Raw genomic sequence first — 18,977 nt, forward strand, 5'->3', positions numbered from 1 at the left:
TCCTTATGTAGCCTAACATCTCATTAGTTTTTTGATTGCAGCTGCATATTGTGTAGAGGTTTGCTTTGAGCCATCTACAGTGACACTCAGATCCCTTTCTTGAGTTGATTCAATTAATTTAGAATCCTGCAACATGTATGAGTAGTTAATTTTTTTCCATCCAGTGTGTACTAATTTGCATTCATCCACACTGAATTTAATTTGTTGTTGTATTGTCCATTCAGCTGGTGTGTTTAATTCTTTTTGAAGTTCCTCTGTCTCTCTGACTGACTGACCAGAATAACTTTGTTTCTGATAAACGTAAAGAATCCCATGCATTTTTGTTTGTTTGTTTACATCTTAGGCTATTTGTTTATAAAAATCAATTTTAACCCTTATGCCCCTCTTATTTCCTGCCTGCTGTACTTTATGTTACTATTTATTGGCTTCAGCAGGATCAGACTTCAAACTTCGGAAGGATTTCTGTTGGGCTCAAATTGCATCTCAGAACTTGCAATGTAGCCATACCGATTTACTCTTTGTCTTCCTGGCTCTCTTTTTGTTCAGTGGCACACATGTCTTTTGAGACGGTTTGTTTTTTATTAGTAGCCTCCATACCTCCTGTGAGGATTTTACTTCCTCCACTTTTAATTTTAGGGCCCTTTTGACTAAGCGTTTCATTTTATTGAAATCTCCTTTCCTAAAGTTTAGTGTCACTATGTCACTTTTTGGTACCCTACGTGCCCCAAGAATGTTGAATCTAATTATACTGCAGTCATTATTATGTAGTGGCTCAGCTGCTGTCACTTCTAGAATTAGTGTGTGTTACTTAAATCAAGAGTCTTGTTGGGTGCTCCAGAGCTACTTGTTCCAAGAAGCAGCACTCAAATGTGAAGAAATTGTTTCTCTAAACTTTTTGTACCATTTGGCCAGTTTATATGTGGGTAGTTGAAGTCTCCCATTATCATCATTTTGTTAGATTTTGCTGCCTCTGAACATTGTGCATGTAATTTCATTTCCTTGATTAAGAGGCTAGGGAGCCAAAAAATCTTACCGCGTTATAGGTGAAACCGTGTTATATTGAACTTGCTTTGATCCACCGGAGTGCACAGCCCCGCCCCCCCAGAGCACTGCTTTACCGCGCTGTATCCAAATTTGTGCTATATCGGGTGGCGTTATATCAAGGTAGTAGTGTAGTATAATCCCACTAATATATTTACATTCACATGGTGGTTTTGATTCCATATACATTCAACTATATGGTTCTGTCCACTCAAAATATTTATCTTCCTAGATTCTATGATATACTTTACATTCAGCTCTTTGATCTAGTGTCTTTCCTGTACAGCTTGTAACCAGGTATTACAGCATTCAGTATCCCAAACCACCTGCATTGCCATTTGAGCTGCAAAGTAATATTTTATTTTAGCAAATTGACAATGAGATTTGCTTAAATCCAGCCCCTAAGAAGTTCATCAGCCTGTGTTCTCTGACATAATACCCATTGCATTCACTTTTATTGAGAGATGTAATTGCCGGATATGCTGCATTATTTTTCTAATTTCCTCTTATGTAACACACATCACTCCTACGGAACCTTTAAACCTCTTGCAAACTACTTTTTTGGGATAAAGTCTATTTGCATGCAGTAGCTGTCCTTGTCCGATTGAAGTGTTGGATTCTTTCAGACGTGTTTAGCATTTCCTCTCTTCCTTCCATTTTCCCTTTGGGCAGCTCTGTCTTCCCTTGCTTTAGGTTCTTTTGAATGTTAATTAGACTGTCACTGTCCTAGCCACTCTCTGATACAATCTTAAAGTTACCATGTTTCTCCCTAATTCCAGTCTGTATCAAATATAATTTCTTTCAGGATGCTGTCCAGTCTGTCATTAGTCATACTTTCATAATAAAATATCTTCGAACGAATGTCTAAGTGTTAGGGCTTTTTCCTCATTTTTTGGCCAGGGTTCTAGTTACTAAAATTTGTTACTGTCACTTAGATACTTTCCATTTGCTTTTCCTTTCCCCTAAGTTAACTTTCTTTCTCTGTCATGCAGACATTTGCGAACATGTTTTCTCATCTTTCCTCCATCACCCCGTATTGGAGTCTACCAATGACTTTTGAGAACAATAGATTCTTCATCATGACTATCTAGCTGGTTAAGCCACAACAAAGCTGTTTATGATAATGATACTGACTTCCTTTGTAAAGCACTTTGAACCTTCCAATGAAAACAGCTATATGTGATACATATTATTTAATCTCAGCATAACTTTTGAAATCAATGTTTATATCGTTAAAGCAATATCCAGCTTCTGATTCAAAAGACTGCTGATCCATCAGTATTTCAGTTAGTGTTGCTTAGCCAGTATATTTTCTAAATTCTATTACTTTCCAAATAGAAGGTATGCTTGTACTGCATCAGAGATTGATAGCAGAATAATGGCTCCAGGGGGCAAGGTCAGTGATAAAGGAACAAAGGAGATTTAGCCAATGACAGCAGTTATGTGCTTGCACCTGAAAAATATGAATAACCCAAATTAGAGTCAGTGGAAGTCTAAAGAACAACCCAAGATAAGTATGTGGCCAGTAGTATATCAATACGTGACTGACTGAGTTTTTTAGATTGCATTGTGTTGGGATGGTCTGTGAAAAGCCTTAGTTTGAAAAGGCTAGGAGTGTTACTGACTTTCTCAGGAGAGACAATAGAAAGTTCCATCAATTCCTCCATAACCTCATCTAAAATATTCTGATATCTCATGGTGAGCACACTGCTTCCATCGTGTACTTTGGAAACTTCAGTTATTTCTGAATACGTTTTTCTCTAGGAATCACTGTTCTGCCATGATTAGTCTTCTGCCCCCAGAAATTTTCTTAGTGATTCACTTAGGGCTAGTCTACACTGGCAACACTAAAGCCGTGGCAGCACTTAAACATGGCTTTTATGGTCACAGCAGAGCGCTGGGAGAGAGTTCTCCCAGATCTCAAAAAAAACCCAACCCACCTCCATGAGGGGTATAGTTACCAGCACTGGGGGCACACTCCCAGCGCTGATGCACTGTCTACACTGGCGCCTTACAGCGCTGAAACTTGCTGTGCTTGGGGCGGGTGTGGGGAGGGGGGTTCATACCCCTGAATGAGAAAGTTGCAGCACTGTAAATTGCCAGTGTATACAAGCCCTTAGATGATATTTGCTGCTTCAGTGAACCAGAACCCACTTGTGGATAGGGGTTCTCCTTTGACAGCTGAATTTTGAAAACCAATGGAGACTTTTCCCCTCAAAATCACAGATCTACCAGCATGTCAATCTTGGCAAAATGTATCATTTATTATAAAGCTGGTATGTTTTCCATGTTGGTTGATTTTGCCATGAAATCTGTCTTAAGCAACCATCTAGATGCCTTAGTTACTATGAATCCAATTGTATGAGACTTACAGGGAGTCATAAAAACCTCTTTATAAGATCTAAATAGATTTTCTGATCCTTAAAGTTATGACAATTTTAAGTCAAATATTTTAAGCAGGCTTAAATAGGGCTAGACTAGATTGTTGAGCCCCATTAGGAAGCTTGGAGTCTTCCCTTTTCAAAGGGATTAATTTCATGTTTCTAGCCACACAGTGCTGAGAAATACTGGGCTTCAAAGCTATGGCCCTTTGATATGTAGAAAAACTGATCCAGGAATGAATATTGCCAATAACAAGGAAGGGAAATTCCACAATTGAGGCGAGGAGGAGGAAACATTTCCTTAGCAAGATGACTTTAAAAACCCCCGCTGTTCTACAATTTGAAATGTTAGAGGTAATCCCCTGCAAATGGATTAGTGAGCAGAGAACAGGTGGTGATATTAACAGTATGATAAATATATTTTTTACATAGGCCATCACCTCCACATATAAGGGGTATTTTGAACATGAATGTGATGTGGCTACAGATAAGATTTTGTTACGTCTCTGTACAACCTGTTTGTATGGGATTGTTGAGTATGAAGTACATCTCAACTTTAAAAACAAAATTTTAAATTTAAATGTTTTTCTGTTTGTGTGCGCATGTGTGTATGTAAAAATAAAAGTAGGCTACTCAGGGAGATTAACAAGACAGAACAGAGCTCTGTGGGCCTTGAAAACAGGTACAAAACACAATGCAGCTTCGACCTATGGCACAGAAAATCTGTTCTCACCAGATTTAACAAGAAAAAAAATGAAATGTATAATCGAAAAGTCTTTACATAAAAGCTCTCCTAAAGAGAGACCATTAGAGTCCTTCACAGTTGATTTGGAGGCTATAATCAATTCTACAAGACATCAAATGCAGGAATTCAGAAAAGTCTTCAAGGTAAGGGGAAAAAGTCCATGTCCACTTACTCTATGTATTTGCAAGCAAATTACTCCAAAGAAAATATACAATAAACAATGCCTACTAAGATAAACTATTGAATTCAAACTATAACAGGTACATAGAAAGGTTAGTAGAATAATCAGAGGAATTGATAGCCAATCTTATGAGAGGAGACCAAAAGAGCTTGGTTTGTTTAGCCTAGCAAAATGGTTTAGAAGGAGTATGATTGCTGTCTATAAGTACATCAGGGTAATAAACACCAAGGAGAGAGGAAGAGCTCTTTAAGGTGAACAGAATGTTGGCACAAGAACAAATGGATGTAAACTGGCTATGAATAAATTCAGGCTGGAAATTAAAAGATTTTCTAATGATCAGAGGAGTGAGGTTCTGCAGTAGCCTTCCAATAGGAGTAGTGGGAGCAAACTAGTTTTAAGGTGAAGCAGGGTAAATTTGTGAACAGGATTACATAACTAGATTAGCTTTGATTGAAGGGGGCTGGACTTGGTGACCCAGGAGGACCCTTCCAGTCCTATCATAGAATATCAGGGTTGGAAGGGACCTCAGGAGGTCATCTAGTCCAACTCTCTGCTCAAAGCAGGATCAGTTCCCACTTAATCATCCCAGCCAGGGCTTCCTCAAGCCTGACCTTAAAAATCTCTAAGGAGATTTCACCGCCTCCCTAGGTAACCCTCCTAGTGAAAAAGTTTTTCCTAATATCCAACCTAAACCTCCCCCACTGCAACTTGAGACCATTACTCCTTGTTCTGTCATCTGCTACCACTGAGAACAGTCTAGATCCATCTTCTTTGGAACCCCCTTTCAGGTTGTTGAAAGCAGCTGTCAAATCCCCCCTTATTCTTTTCTTCTGCAGACTAAACAATCCCAGTTCCCTGAACCTCTCCTCATAAGTCATGTGCTCCAGCCCCCTAATCATGTTTGTTGCCCTCCGCTGGACTCTTTCCAATTTTTCCACATCCTTCTTCTAGTGTGGGGCCCAAAACTGAACACAGTACTCCAGATGAGGCCTCACCAATGTCGAATAGAGGGGAATGATCACGTCCCTCGATCTGCTAGCAATGCCCCTACTTATACACCCCAAAATGCTGTTAGCCTTCTTGGCAACAAGGGTACACTGTTGACTCATATTAAGTGTCTCGTCTACTGTAACCCCTAGGTCCTTTTCTGCAGAACTGCTGCCTAGCCATTCGGTTCCTAGTCTATAGCAGTGCATGGGATTCTTCCGTCCTAAGTGCAGGACTCTGCACTTGTCCTTGTTGAACCTCATCAGATTTCTTTTGTCCCAATCCTCTAATTTGTCTAGGTCCCTCTGCATCCTATCCCTACCCTCCAGCGTATCTACCACTCCTCCCAGTTAATGTCAGCTGCAAACTTGCTGAGAGTGTAGTCCACGCCTCCTCCAGATCATTAATGAAGATTATTAATTATGAAATAATTATGAAGATATTAATGAATTCCTAAAATTTTACAAAGCCATTTTGTAATCAGACTACTGGCACCTTCAGTTCCTGTATCATCCTGTCAGCCTATGATAGGAAATATTTTAAATCCACAACTATTGTCTATATAGTCCAATTTAGTTTCCTTTTTTTCATTCTTTCAGCATTTTTGTCAACATGATTTTGTGCCTCTCCTCTATAGTATTTAAATACATATATTTTAGCCTCTATTTCAACCATCTTAGACCCAAGCTGCGTTTTAAAAAATTGCTTGAGGAGATTCCCTGCAGTGAATCTAATCTTACGCTCACTGTCAGGACCTTTTCAAATTAAATTAGTTATTCTTTGCCATTTATAATCATTAGTTGAACCGAGACGAGGTCTAAAGCCCAAACAATTCACAGGATCTCTTCAGGTTTTGTTGGAGAAAGTGAGAAAGTTCCTCAATTGGACTATAGTTCCGAGGTCACTAAATCAGGTAGATCTTCCTATGCAAGTAAATGCCATCTTCAGCTGTTCTAAACATATTGCAGTAGAATTAAATAGACAGAGGCATTGACGCATGGACATTTTGCATGTTCTTTGCATCCCAGTCACAAAATATTCATCCCAGAACTGTGGTGCGTTGTTGTTTGCCAACAAATCTATAAACCGTCTTGTCTTGCCTCCAAAAAATGACCTATATGGCCTATTTTTATGGGCCTTTTGCATGTATTTGACCATATACATTGGAAAAGTATGCATTATCCCTAGTTTGGCTAAATATTAGTTTTATTATGAGTCAGTGATTGTATTTTGTTCCTAAATTGCTCATTTTCCTATGTGTGTGTGCTCTTTCTCTTGTTCCTCCTACTCCTTGTGTTAATCCCATCTGTGGAGTCTGCTCTGCAAGTCCTCTCCCTCCAAAGTGTCCTGTTCAATTCCATATTGTCTAGGACCACATGCTAATCTGTCTTCCTTTATGACATCCCTCCATTACTTCTTGGATCAGCCTCTCTGTCTTTTTTTTTCTTTCATTTTTGATCTTTTGGACTGCCCTGCACCCATAATTGTTGGGATCAAATTGTCTGAACTTGCAGTCCCTCTTTTTTTCATTTATGGGTATTACTTTGAGCATGTCTCTAACATACACATTCCTCCTGTGGTCTTTGTTGCTTACACCACTCATCAATCTCAGTATCTGCATTTCTGTGGAACAGATCATTTGCTCATGTTTTCTTCCTTGTCCGACGCTTAGCACCATGTATTAAAACTGGATGAACATCTAAAGAAGTGAGGTTTTTTACCCACGAAAGCTTATGCCCAGATAAATCTGTTAGTCTTCAAGGTGCCACCAGACTCCTTGTTGTTTTTGTGGATAGACTAACACGGTTACCCCCTGATACCTGACACCACTGTTTTATAAACTTTCCTTTTTAATCTTAACTGGTGTCGTCTTATCACATACTACAATACGTCTCTCTCTCCATTTAAGCCAGGCATTTATTATCTGAGCTCTAATTCCATCCTCCGTTTCCCCAGATTGTGGAATCCAGTTCTTGAAACTCTGTTTTTCCTGTTGTCTGCCCATCTAGTTTCAAAGATAATTCTTCAGTGTTCACATGTTTGAAATTATATACCATATACTCTATTTTTCCTCTACTTATTTTGATCCCATGTCTCTTCAACACATCTCTCCATTTATCCAGATCCTGTTCTACATCTTTCTCTTCACTGCATAGAGCAGTGGTCCCCAAACTGTGGGGCACAGAGGAAAGTGCAGGGGGGCGTGGCGGGCCTGGGCTAGCCCCCACAGGTGACGGGGAGGGAACATCACCCAGCCCTGCTCTGAAGGCTCTGCTCCTGGCCACAGTCTCAGCTCCTGGCCTGGCCACATCCCCAGCCACCAACTCTGGCCTCAGCCCCTAGCTCCCAGCCCTGCTGCAGCCCCCGGCCCTGCTGAAATCCTCACCCCCGCCGCAGCCCCTGGCTCCCGGCTGCAGCTCTGGCCCCAGCCTTGGCCACCTCACCCCTGTCTGTGCTCCCCACTCCTCCGGAGCCGTGGCCCCGCTCCCAGTTCCCAACCGCAGCTGGGGGGGGGGCGGGGGGGCATGACATGAAAAGTTTGGAGACCATTGGCATAGAGCAATAGAATCTGAAAACAGCATGCACCAAGGTGCCTCCTTCTGTATGTTCCTTGTGAGGATATCCAGGTCAAATGTAAACAAGAAACGTCTCGATGCTGATCCTTCATGCACTGCTATCTTTATGGATAGTTTGTCTGGTTCACCAGTAGAAGTTCTGAATATTGATGTTGTGCCAGCCCTGTTTGGATTTCACAATTTTCTTTGATCTCTGTTGGTCAGTGTTCACCTTGGCATGGGACTAAAACTGTTGACATGACTGTTTATCTTCTCTTAATAAACAAGATAATGTGTTCATGCTAATTCAGCTCACTCCTTCTTGGAAAAGTACTAAAAACAACTGCTGAGCAATTGTTTCTCTCCAAAGGCTCTAGCATGTGGGGTCCTACAAATTTCCATCTTCTGTCCTTCCCTGTTCCTTGTTTTCCCAATGCTAGTATGAAACCATTAGGGTGTGATCAGGAAGCACTCGTGTTACCACTATACTGATGATACTTGTCTCTACAATTCTTTTTTATTGAACTCAGATTCTACAGTCTCATTACTTTTCCAATGTATACTTAAAGAGCAATCTGGATGAAGTTGAACTAGCTCAAATTGAGTAAGAACGGATGTTTGTCGGTAATGAGAAACATGGAGAAGTGAAGAGTGTAGGCTGGGTCTGCACACTCTTCTCATTTTGTGTATCCAATTTTATGCAAAATGATTGATAGTGTCAGGGTCCTATTGGAATTCTCAGATAGTATTATGGTTCATAGTGCCATTCAGCATCTCCAGCTAGCCAGAAGACTACTCATTTCCTTGCATTATGAACCTGAGAGCAGTCTTTTATATCTTTACTTCCTGGTTTGGCTGTTGCAGTGCCCTCTATGTAGGGTTACCCTGAAGTCCACCTACTATCTCTAGCTACTGCAGAATGCAGCTGCGTGTTTCCTGAGTGGCGAGGTTCACTGCCATGAGTTAATTTATCTCAGATGGTGATCTTTAACGATTTAGATCTTTAGGGACTTCATTACTTGAGATACCATCTTTCACCCTATAACCTGTAAAGATAGTAATGATAAGATGAGAAGTGTGTGCTACCTGAACATACTGAATACTTCATGTTTGGAGGCAAAGCTTCCTCAATTAAGGGTCTCACATTGGAATTCACTGTACTTGAAGGTCCATCAGAGTTTTTAATCTAGCAACCTTCAGGGCAAGATGCAAGCTTCATTTGTTAGCATTTGATTAACTGGTTTTATTTTGTTCTTCTTTTGTGGTTTATTGTCTGTAATTAAAGTGCCTAGCTGCTGCAGAGAGAGAGAGAGAGCGAGGGAGGCACTGTAGAAATTAATAAAATGTTACAAAAATTCATTAAGGAGAAAGAGGTCTAAAGGGAATTTTCCCATTCACTAAATTAGATATATTCTCAAATTTCTATTTATTATTTTTCAAATAATTCAAAAGCATAAGAATGTACTGTTTTAGATATTTCAGAGTTGTAAATTTAAAGAACTGAAATGTTTCTGTGAAAAACAAAAAAAAGTAAAACATACTGAACTTACTAAATGAAAATGTCATGCACCTCCATTGTGCCATATCTTCAGTGAATCAGTAGTAGTGTTGTTGTTGGTGGTGGTGATGGTGTTATGATTATTATTATTATTGCAACTTATATAGAGCTTTCTATCCTTGGCTCTCAGTACTTTACAAAGGTAGATGATCATAGAAACATAGGAGATAGGACTGGAAGGGACCTTCTGGATTAGCTAGCAAACAGGGGACCGCAAACAGGGGAGTTTGAGAGCGAGTGTGTAGGAGGAAGTTGTAATATAATCGTTATGGTTAGGAAGGACCTCATCACCATTGCCAACACTGCTCCTGTCTCCTCCACCTGCTCCTGTATCCAGACAGACAACCTAACCATGGATTCCTCTACCCAGATCCTGGTGTGGGTTTGCAGAGACTGTGGCCTCACAGAAAGCCAGGCTGTGGGGACCATCCAGTGTGAAAGGTACTTGCTGGTGGAATCTCTCAGGAAGTAGGTGGGAGAGCTACAGGAGGAGGTGGCTAGGCTGAGGAGCATCTGTTCCCATGAGGAGTTTCTCGAGAATATTCATATGGAGACATCCAAGGCTGAGGAAGCTATCCAACTACAGAAAACTGCTTTCACATCACCGGGGAGGAGGATATGGCTCTGTCACAGGGAGGACACAGGCAGCTGTTTACTTATGGCAGCAAGCAGTGCTCCATCTCTACTCCTAACCCACCCACCGTGGTGATGGAAAACCGATATGCTGCCCTCGCAACGAGTGATGAGGAATCACCCCCAAAGTTGAAGGAGGAGAAGCCATGTACCCCCAAGGCTGGGAGGATCGCAGCCACCACTCCCAGGAGGAAACTTAGGGTGGTGGTGGTTGGTTACTCTCTTCTGAGGGGGACAGAGGCACTCATCAGTTGCCCTGACATGGCATTCCAGGAGGCATGCTGCCTGCCAGGGGCCCATATCCAAGACGTTATGGAGAGATTGTTGAGGATCATCCAACCCTCTGACTACTATCCCATGCTACTCATCCATGTGGGCACTAATGATACTACAAGGGCCTGATGAAATGCATCCTAGAATACGCAAGGAACTGACTGAGGAAATATCTGAGCCATTAGCAATTATTTTTGAAAAGTCATGGAAGACGGGAGCGATTCCAGACGACTGGAAAAGGGCAAATATAGTGCCAATCTATAAAAAGGGAAATAAGGACAACCCAGGTAATTACAGACCAGTCAGCTTAACTTCCGTATCTGGAAAACTAATGGAGCAAATAATTAAGCAGTCAATTTGCAAACATCTAGAAGATAATAAGGTGATAAGGTCAGTGTGGATTTGTCAAGAACAAATCATGTCAAACCAACCTGATAGCCTTCTTTGACAGGGTATGGGGGCGGGGAAGAGGGGAGAAGCAGTAGACGTGGTACATCTTGCCTTTAGTAAAGCTTTCGATACTGTCTCGCATGACCGTCTCATAAACAAACTAGGGAAATGCAACCTAGATGGAGCTACTGCAGTAACTCCTTACTTGACATTATAGTTATGTTCTTGGGAAAATGCAACTTTAAGCGAAACGATGTTGAGCTAATCCAATTTCCCCTGGTACACGATGATGATTGTGAAGCTTGGTTGAGGTGGAGGAGTCAGAGGGTGGGATATTTCCCTTACTGATAAATGATGAACTAGCAATTGGCCGAGCCCTCAAGGGTTAACTCTCACTCTGCAAGCCAGCAGGAATGGAGGGAGATGTGCACATTCCTGCCTTGTTAATTAGATCAGCTTGCTGAGACCGCAGGTGCTGCAAGCTCTCTCTGTCCTGAGCCCTGCTCTATGGAAGATGGGGTAAGTGGGGTGCAAGAGCAGGGGGACATTAGCCCCCTGGCATTAGCCCCCCTCTTCCTTCCCTCCTCCCTGGCACAGCAAGCAGCAGTCTTGGGGAGCAGCTCCAAGGCAGAGGGCAGCAGCAGCACATGGCCGGGGGTGGGGGAGGGACACAGCTGAACTGCAGGCAGCTGCTGCACAGGGAACTTAGGGGAGCGGGGAGCTGATAGGGGGCTGCCCGTCCACCCTGGTTCTAAGCCCCCACCAGCTAGCTGCAACGGGCTGCTCTTCCTGCAAGCAGTAGACAAAGCAGGCGGCTGCCAAACGACATTAGAAGGGAGCATTACACAACTTTAAACGAGCATGTTCCCTAATTAATCAGCAACATAACAACAAAACAACATTAAACAAGATGACTTTAAGTGAGGAGTTACTGTATATGGTGAGTGAATGACTGGTTGGAAAACCGTTCCTAGAGAGTAGGAACAACAAGTGGGGTCCCGCAGAGATCAGTTCTGTGTCCGGTTCTGTTCAATATCTTCATCAGTGATTTAGATAATGCCATAGAGAGTACAATTATAAAGTTTGTGGATGATACCAAGCTGTGAGGGGTTGCAAGTGCTTTGGAGGATAGGATTAAAATTCAAAATGCTCTGTACAAACTGGAGAAATGATGTGAAGTAAATAGGATGAAATTCAATAAGGACGAATGCAAAGTACTCCACTTAGGAAGGAACAGTCAGTTGCACACATACAAAATGGGAAATGACTGCCTAGGAAGAAGTACTGCAGAAAGGGATTTGGGGGTTGTAGTGGGCGACGAGCTAAATATGAGTCAACAGTGTAACGCTGTTGCAAAAAAAATGAACATCGTTCTGGGATGTATTAGCAGAAGTGTTGTAAGCAAGACACAATAAGTAATACTTCCTCACTAGTCTGCGCTGATTAGGCCTCAACTGGAGTATTGCGTCCAGTTCTGAGCGCCGCATTTCAGCAAAGATGTGGAAAGATGTGAACAAATTGGAGAGAGTCCAGAGAAGAGCAACAAAAATGATTAAAGGTCTAGAAAACATGACCTATAAGGGAAGATTGGAAAAAATTGGGTTTGTTTAGTCTGGAAAAGAGAAGAGTGAGAGGGGACATAACAGTTTTCAAGTACATAAAAGGTTGTTACAAGGAGGAGGGAGAAAAATGTTTTTTCTTAATCTCTGAGGATAGGAAAAGAAGCAATGGGCTTAAATTGCAGCAAGGGAGGTTTAGGTTGGACTTTAGGAAACAATTCCTAACTGTCAGGGTGGTTAAGCACTGGAATAAATTGCCTAAGAAGGTGGTGGAATCTCCATCATTGGAGGTTTTTAAGAGCAGGTTAGACAAACACCTGTCAGGAATGGTCTAGATAATACTTAGTCCTGCCAGACTGGACTAGGTGACCTCTCGAGTTCCTTCCAGTTCTATGATTGAATCTAGTCCCCTGCTATTGCAGATAACCCTGTCATGTAATTTCATTTGGGGAAAGGTATTGTGTTACGGTTCTGAATGATTTATGTATCAATATGGGCCAGGGGTTGTGTGCAACTCTAGGGAGGGAGGGTTGTTTTTTGCTCCTCTAGTGGAGGGTGATTAAGGTGAATCACTTAGGCTATAAACACCTTGTGACAGAGAGCTAGTCATAGTGTCCTACTCCCTGAAGTTGCTGTAGCACAGAGAAGGCTGCAGGCTTAATTGGAATCAATCAACCTGTTCCTGGTGGGGATTACTTACCCTTGGTCATAGTTGTTGGTCTAATGAGGTAATTGACTTAGTAATGGGGAGGATATATAATTGGGAGGAACAGGAAGTAAGGGAGGTAAGCTGTATCGAGGAGAAAAGCTGTGTGAAAGGCTCTTGCTACTGTGCACCTGAGCTACATCCTGTCATGTTTGGAAACTGAGAATTAAAGATATATACATGATGGAAAAGAAATGGACTCTGTGTTTGTGACTAGGAGACCACAAAAACAAGTTAGACAGCACTGCCTACTGGGTAGCCGAAGAAGCATCCTGTGACAAACCTCTGGAGAGGTACCAACCCCAGGGAAGGCTTCCGTATATTGGTTCAAGCTGGGTTTTCCAGAGATCAACTGGCAAAGAAAGTTGTAAAAAGGCTAGGTTTAAACTCAGTCAGAGCTTTCTTCCTAATCCAGCAAGAAGACAGGACAGGACCTTCTGTCCTAAGCAGTTCCAACCCTTGCAGAAGGGTTGGAAAGATTTTGACCTACTAGGGACCTATAAGACTCATGTGCAATCTCTGGTAAGCTGCTAGCATGTGTATAGGAACTCCTATTGTTTTTATGTTTTCTTTGTAATGCTTTTACCTTAAGAATAAATGTGCTTGCTTAGAAAAAGCTGTGTGGTAACTTGTAACTGCTAGCAATATACTGTTTAGAGTCCCTGAAGAGAAAGCAAAGCTCAGGTGCTGGCTTTTAGATCAAGAGTTCTCAAACTGGGGGTCGGGACTCCTCAGGGGGTCATGAAGTTATTACATGGGGGGTCGCAAGCTCTCAGCTTCCACCCCAAACCCTGCTTTGCCTCTAGCATTAATAATGGTGTTACATTTATTTAAAAGTATTTTGAATTTATAAGGGGGGGTCGCACTCAGAGGCTTGCTATGTTAAAGGGATCACCAGTACAAAAGTTTGAGAATCACTGCTTTAGATAGACTGCTTTGCTGGGGATGTTGCAGTATAAACCAGGGAGCCATGTTACCTTGAAATCCTAGTCAGGAATGAGGGAGACAGAAACCTTAAGTAGATGCTCACTAGGGGCTGTGGAGGGGGGAATACAGATGCAGTTACCCTGAAATATGACACAATTTGTAAATTTATCAAGCATAATTTTGAAACTAGTTATCTCCCATTACTTTTGTTGAAGGTTGTTCCAGAACCTTACTCCTCTGCTGGTTAGTAACCTTCTTCTAATCTCTAGCCTAGACTTGTTTATGGCCAGTTTATATCTGTTTATTCTTGTGCCAACACTGCCTTTTAGTTTAATGAGCTCTTTTCCCTTCCTGTTTTTTATCCCTCTGATGTAATTATAAAGAGCAATCATAATCATTACATCTATCTTCCAAGTGGGGAAACTGAGGAACAGAACTCAAGGGACTTGCCAAGGTTACACAATTTGTCAATGACAGATCTAGAAATAAAACAGGACTCATTGCTCTCACTTTGGTGCTCTTGCTGCTGGACCATATTATTGATGCTGAGTTGATGCAATGGAAACCACGCTTCCGATTCCATTCAATCTCACTGCTAGTCTATTAATTCTGCAGCAGTCTCTTTCCACTTTAGAATGATAACCTCTAGATTAAGTGTTTTACATAGTGAACAAGTATAGTGTATGTTTGTTTTAGGAAACTTGGCTTCAGTTTCATTTTGGCGTGAAAATGGGTTATCTTCCTTCTCCTTTTTCCATTTTGGCCTTTGAGAAGCCAGAGCTTGAAGCAGAAAATGAGATGTCTGATTCCTTCTTGATATTTTGGTGATGTGGGACAGAATCATGATAAATTGGCCAGATGTTTCATACTTTAATACACTCAAACCTGTCCTTAAAAACTAGGAAGACTTTTGGACATTCAAGATATTTTCTGTCTTTGAAACTCATAATTCCATGAGGGCTATTAAGGTACAAAACTGTGTAGATCGTCTCATATAATTTGTTGAAGCTTTGTTATCAGGGACATGAAACAATTTAATTTTCTTTGGAAATGTAAAGAAGGTTAGAAAATGATCTTTATATCCATTGTCCACTGAGTAACTTACACTGGATAAACCTTATATAAATTACTTCATATTGTATAGGCTAGAAAACAAACTTACTGGTCTGAGTTTTTTATATACTTACTCTTTATGTATGTATGTATTTATTTATTTTGTCCCCATTATTATCCTAGCATCTCTACCTTACTTTCTTGCACTTGGAGCAATAGGTCAGCTTGCAATTTTTCCACTGTGCCTGCACTTATTTTAATTTTAGCCTTATTTGTAAATACCCCATTTTTTTAATGCACAGCTGTCCAATTCTGCTGCATTGGAAGGAAAAGGGCAATTAAAATTTACTTCCGGACGATGGAGTCCACACCACAATTGTACGCAAGTTGCAACAGCCAATGATACTGCCATTCGAGGATGGGATACACGAAGTATGAGGTAACAATAAAATTTGCTCTCTTGTTCTTAAAGAATAGACTCTCCATTGGAGGTTAATTTTAATCACTTTTGACTTGTTTTTTGAAAAAAAGGGTAGAAAAGATATGACTGCATAAATAATTGTAAATGGAATGGATTTGGATTGCATTGTTGGTGTATTCAGAACTTTCAAGTAAAGGGTTTACTCTTGGGTTTTTTCTAAGCTTCAAATCTGCCTTGCATATTGAGTGTCATCGAAATATGCAGTAGTCCCAAGGTGATTGTTCAATACACAATATAAGTATTACTTAAACTAGAGTTGTTTCATAATTCACCATGAAAATCAATGTCTGTTTAAATCAGAGTACTGATGGTGCACTAATTGTTACCTTCATAGTATGATGGTTAAAGGTAATTTAATGTTTGGAGGTAAGTTTACCTTTTACTTTTACAATTTTAGTAACTACTGTATCTAAGATTATAACATACTAGTTCCACACAATTATAGACTTCAATTAAAAAAAAGTGAGCCAAGACAAACAAAATGCTGCAAATATACCAAGTTAGGGACTCTTTACCTGCTCTGTTTGTGATTTTGATAGGCAAAGGAGTGGTGATGTGCACATCTGTTGCCATAACAACAGAAGGCTCTGCAAGCTTTTTTAAGATACCATTTATCCCCTTAGCATACAGTAATTTATCACTAAACTGAGAAAACGGGTGTCTTGTAATAACTTCTGTTGCCTTAAAGGGGGGATGATTTCAAATTTTGTTCTATGGCTCCTGCAAGCTTCCTTTGTTTTCTGTAATTATCTCATTTCAGCATGTTGTATTCACGCTTGAGCTTAAAGCCTAACTATGTTTCTAAGAAGGAAAGTTCAAGTGATAAAGACCATGCACACAATACATTTAAGTTTCACACTCTTACTTTACTATTCCTAATGGAAAAATCTTCTGAACATTGTGTTTAATGAAGTATCCTAGCAAACACCAGTGAAAAATATTTATTCAGGTTATTAACAGTAGCAGAAAGAAAAATGCTACAGTATGGTTTACAAAAAACAAACTTCACAATTACAGCTTGTCTAAACAAAATACAAGCTATAGAAAAAATCATAGCTCAGATTAGACAGTCCCAAAACCAGTTTGAAGAGCAGTGGGCTTCAGACAATTGACTATTTGCAATCTACATGAAAAAAAATACAAACAAGAATAACTCTGAGCTAAAGAGACTGTAGTATCTCTAGAAAGAGGCTAGTCTGATTTGTCTACTAAATATGTAAAGTCACTGTATTTCCTGGAATATAACTATTCTGCCCCAGCTACCTATGTTTTATATGTGTATGAAAATGTTACACCAACTGCATATGGACCTGTTGGTGTATAGTCATATTGAACCACAACTCTGACATTCCCCAAGATTTGTCTGAAGCTCCTACTCTGCAGAGTTTAGGAGCTCACGGGACTAAGCTGTACCCCAGGATTCTTACATGGAATCTGTTCTTTAAGCTACCAAATTCTGCAGGAGGGACTCTTCAGACCCACGGAGCTTCTGAGCTTGAACAGAGCAGAACTGCATAACTGACTAGCATTGGGGGAAAAAAGCAGGTTCTTCACAATAAGGGGAGCCAGACTAGCTGATTTACAGAAAGCTCCTGTAAGTAGGCAGAAGTAGGAGTGGAAGCCATAAGAGAAGATGAATTCAGCCATAACTAAGGAAAAAGAAGTAAAGACTAGGGAACCGAGGATAAAAATTGGCGGAGAATGGGAAAATGGAGGAGGGAGATACTGAAGAAGGGCTAGAATAGAAGCAGGAGAATACTGTCAAGAAACCCCTAGAGTGGGTAGAAAATGATGTTGAAGGTGTTAAACGAATGAGGAAAAGAACAGAAAAAAACAGACTTTCACACTAGGGCAGGAGGAGGTCATTGGTAATTGTAATAAGAGCAGTGTATGTCAAGCTGAGAAGATAGAAACCAGAATGTGTGGATTCCAAAAGAAAATTAAATCAGAGGAAGTCCAGGCAGTGAGAATAAATTGCAAGAAGATTGGAAGAAAGGGGAAGGAAGAAGATGGGACAGTAGTTGAAGACATAAGTGTGGTCAAGGGGAGGGTCTTTTAAGATTGGGGTAATCCTGACATATGTTCAGATGATAGGGGAAAGAGAATAGAATGGGGGAGAGGGTGAAGAAAGTTAGTATTTGGCATTTCAGTATTACCAATGGTAATCCACCAGTGGAAAGAATGTCCCTGCTTGCAGCTTTCTGAACAGTCCTTAAAGGTGCGAGCATCATGCACCTTCCCTGACCAGCCCCCATTAATATCGAGAAAGCATATCCGATGAGCTACCAATACTTGCATAACCATAGAAACATGCCACGCGGTCGGCCTCCAAAGAGGTGGGATGATTTCCTAACGAGATATGGACAAGCATGGCAAAGGATGGCCAGAGCGAGAGAAGATTGGAAGACGCATTGTGATCGGCTCAGTCTTAACTGATGAAGGACCGACAGTCTACGCAGAAACATAGCCCTTTTCTGTTGATGTACTCTGTGGCAACATGAGCTGGTGCCAAAATACAGGGGCAGCTCTAGACATTTCGCCGCCCCATTCATGGCGTCATGCTGCGGGGGGCGCTCTGCCACTCGCCGGTCCCGCGGCTCCGGTGGACTTCCCGCAGGCGTGCCTGCGGAGGGTCTGCTGGTCCCGAAGGCACCCTGCCTGCCGCCCTTCCGGCGACCGGCAGAGCGCCCCCTCGCGGCATGCCGCCCCAAGCACACTCTTGGCGTGCTGGGGCCTGGAGCCACCCCTGCAAAATAGGGATAGGCATGCCATCTATCACTCCATCACAGTTCAGAAACCTCATTGCTGCAAATCCATCTACTATGTCTTTCATATTGCCAAGAGTCACAGTCCTGCATAGGAGGAGACTATTTAATGGCTCTATACACTTGCATGATTGCAGCGCCCACTGTGGATTTTCCAACTCCAAAATGATTTCTCACAGAGTGGTAGCAATCTGGAATTGCAAGCTTTTACAGTGCAGTCCCCACTCACTTCGCCACTGCCAGTGCAGCTCTCAGTCTGGTTTCCCTGCACTGGAGGGCTGGGGCGAGCTTGGCACACAGATCCAGGAAAGTAGTGTTTCATATCTGAAGATTCTCGAGCCACTGCCAGTGCTTGTTTCTCAGGCCCAGAAGCAGCACTTCACTATTGCATCTGTTCCATGAATACTACCAACAATCTTGAATTGTTTTTCACTATGTCTCTTAGTAAACTGTCCTTGAAGACATTGTCATGTCTCCCATTGTTGCAGTACTTCCTGCAGCTCTGTAAATACGAGAGGATCATTGCAATATTAATGAGAACAGTGCAGAGCTCTACCAGTGCAGGCTTCTATCAGAGGTGGCAAACACTGAAAAGTGCCACGGCGTTTATAGGTAGTTTTAAAAAGGTGCAAAAATTATGGGATATGTTTAGCATTATGGAGCAGAGAAAGTTGCATACTGAGAAGTTGACCCTTAGCTCTCAGAGATCCCTGGCCGAGTCACTTCTATCCCATAACACATT

The 18,977-nt window shown here is 41.5% G+C and overlaps 1 protein-coding gene across 3 annotated transcripts in view; it reads left to right on the top strand.

Moving 5' to 3' along the window:
• The window catches only part of EIPR1 (EARP complex and GARP complex interacting protein 1), a 162,783-nt gene that overhangs the window by 120,767 nt on the left and 23,039 nt on the right, over positions 1–18,977 (top strand). For all 3 annotated transcript variants that reach the window (XM_045010011.1, XM_045010013.1, XM_045010012.1), the window contains exon 6: positions 15,292–15,428. In XM_045010011.1, the coding sequence (XP_044865946.1) occupies positions 15,292–15,428 (137 nt within the window). The remainder of the gene's footprint in view (positions 1–15,291; positions 15,429–18,977) is intronic.

Source organism: Mauremys mutica, chromosome 3, assembly GCF_020497125.1.
Source record: "Mauremys mutica isolate MM-2020 ecotype Southern chromosome 3, ASM2049712v1, whole genome shotgun sequence".
Classification (NCBI taxonomy): Eukaryota; Metazoa; Chordata; order Testudines; family Geoemydidae; genus Mauremys; species Mauremys mutica.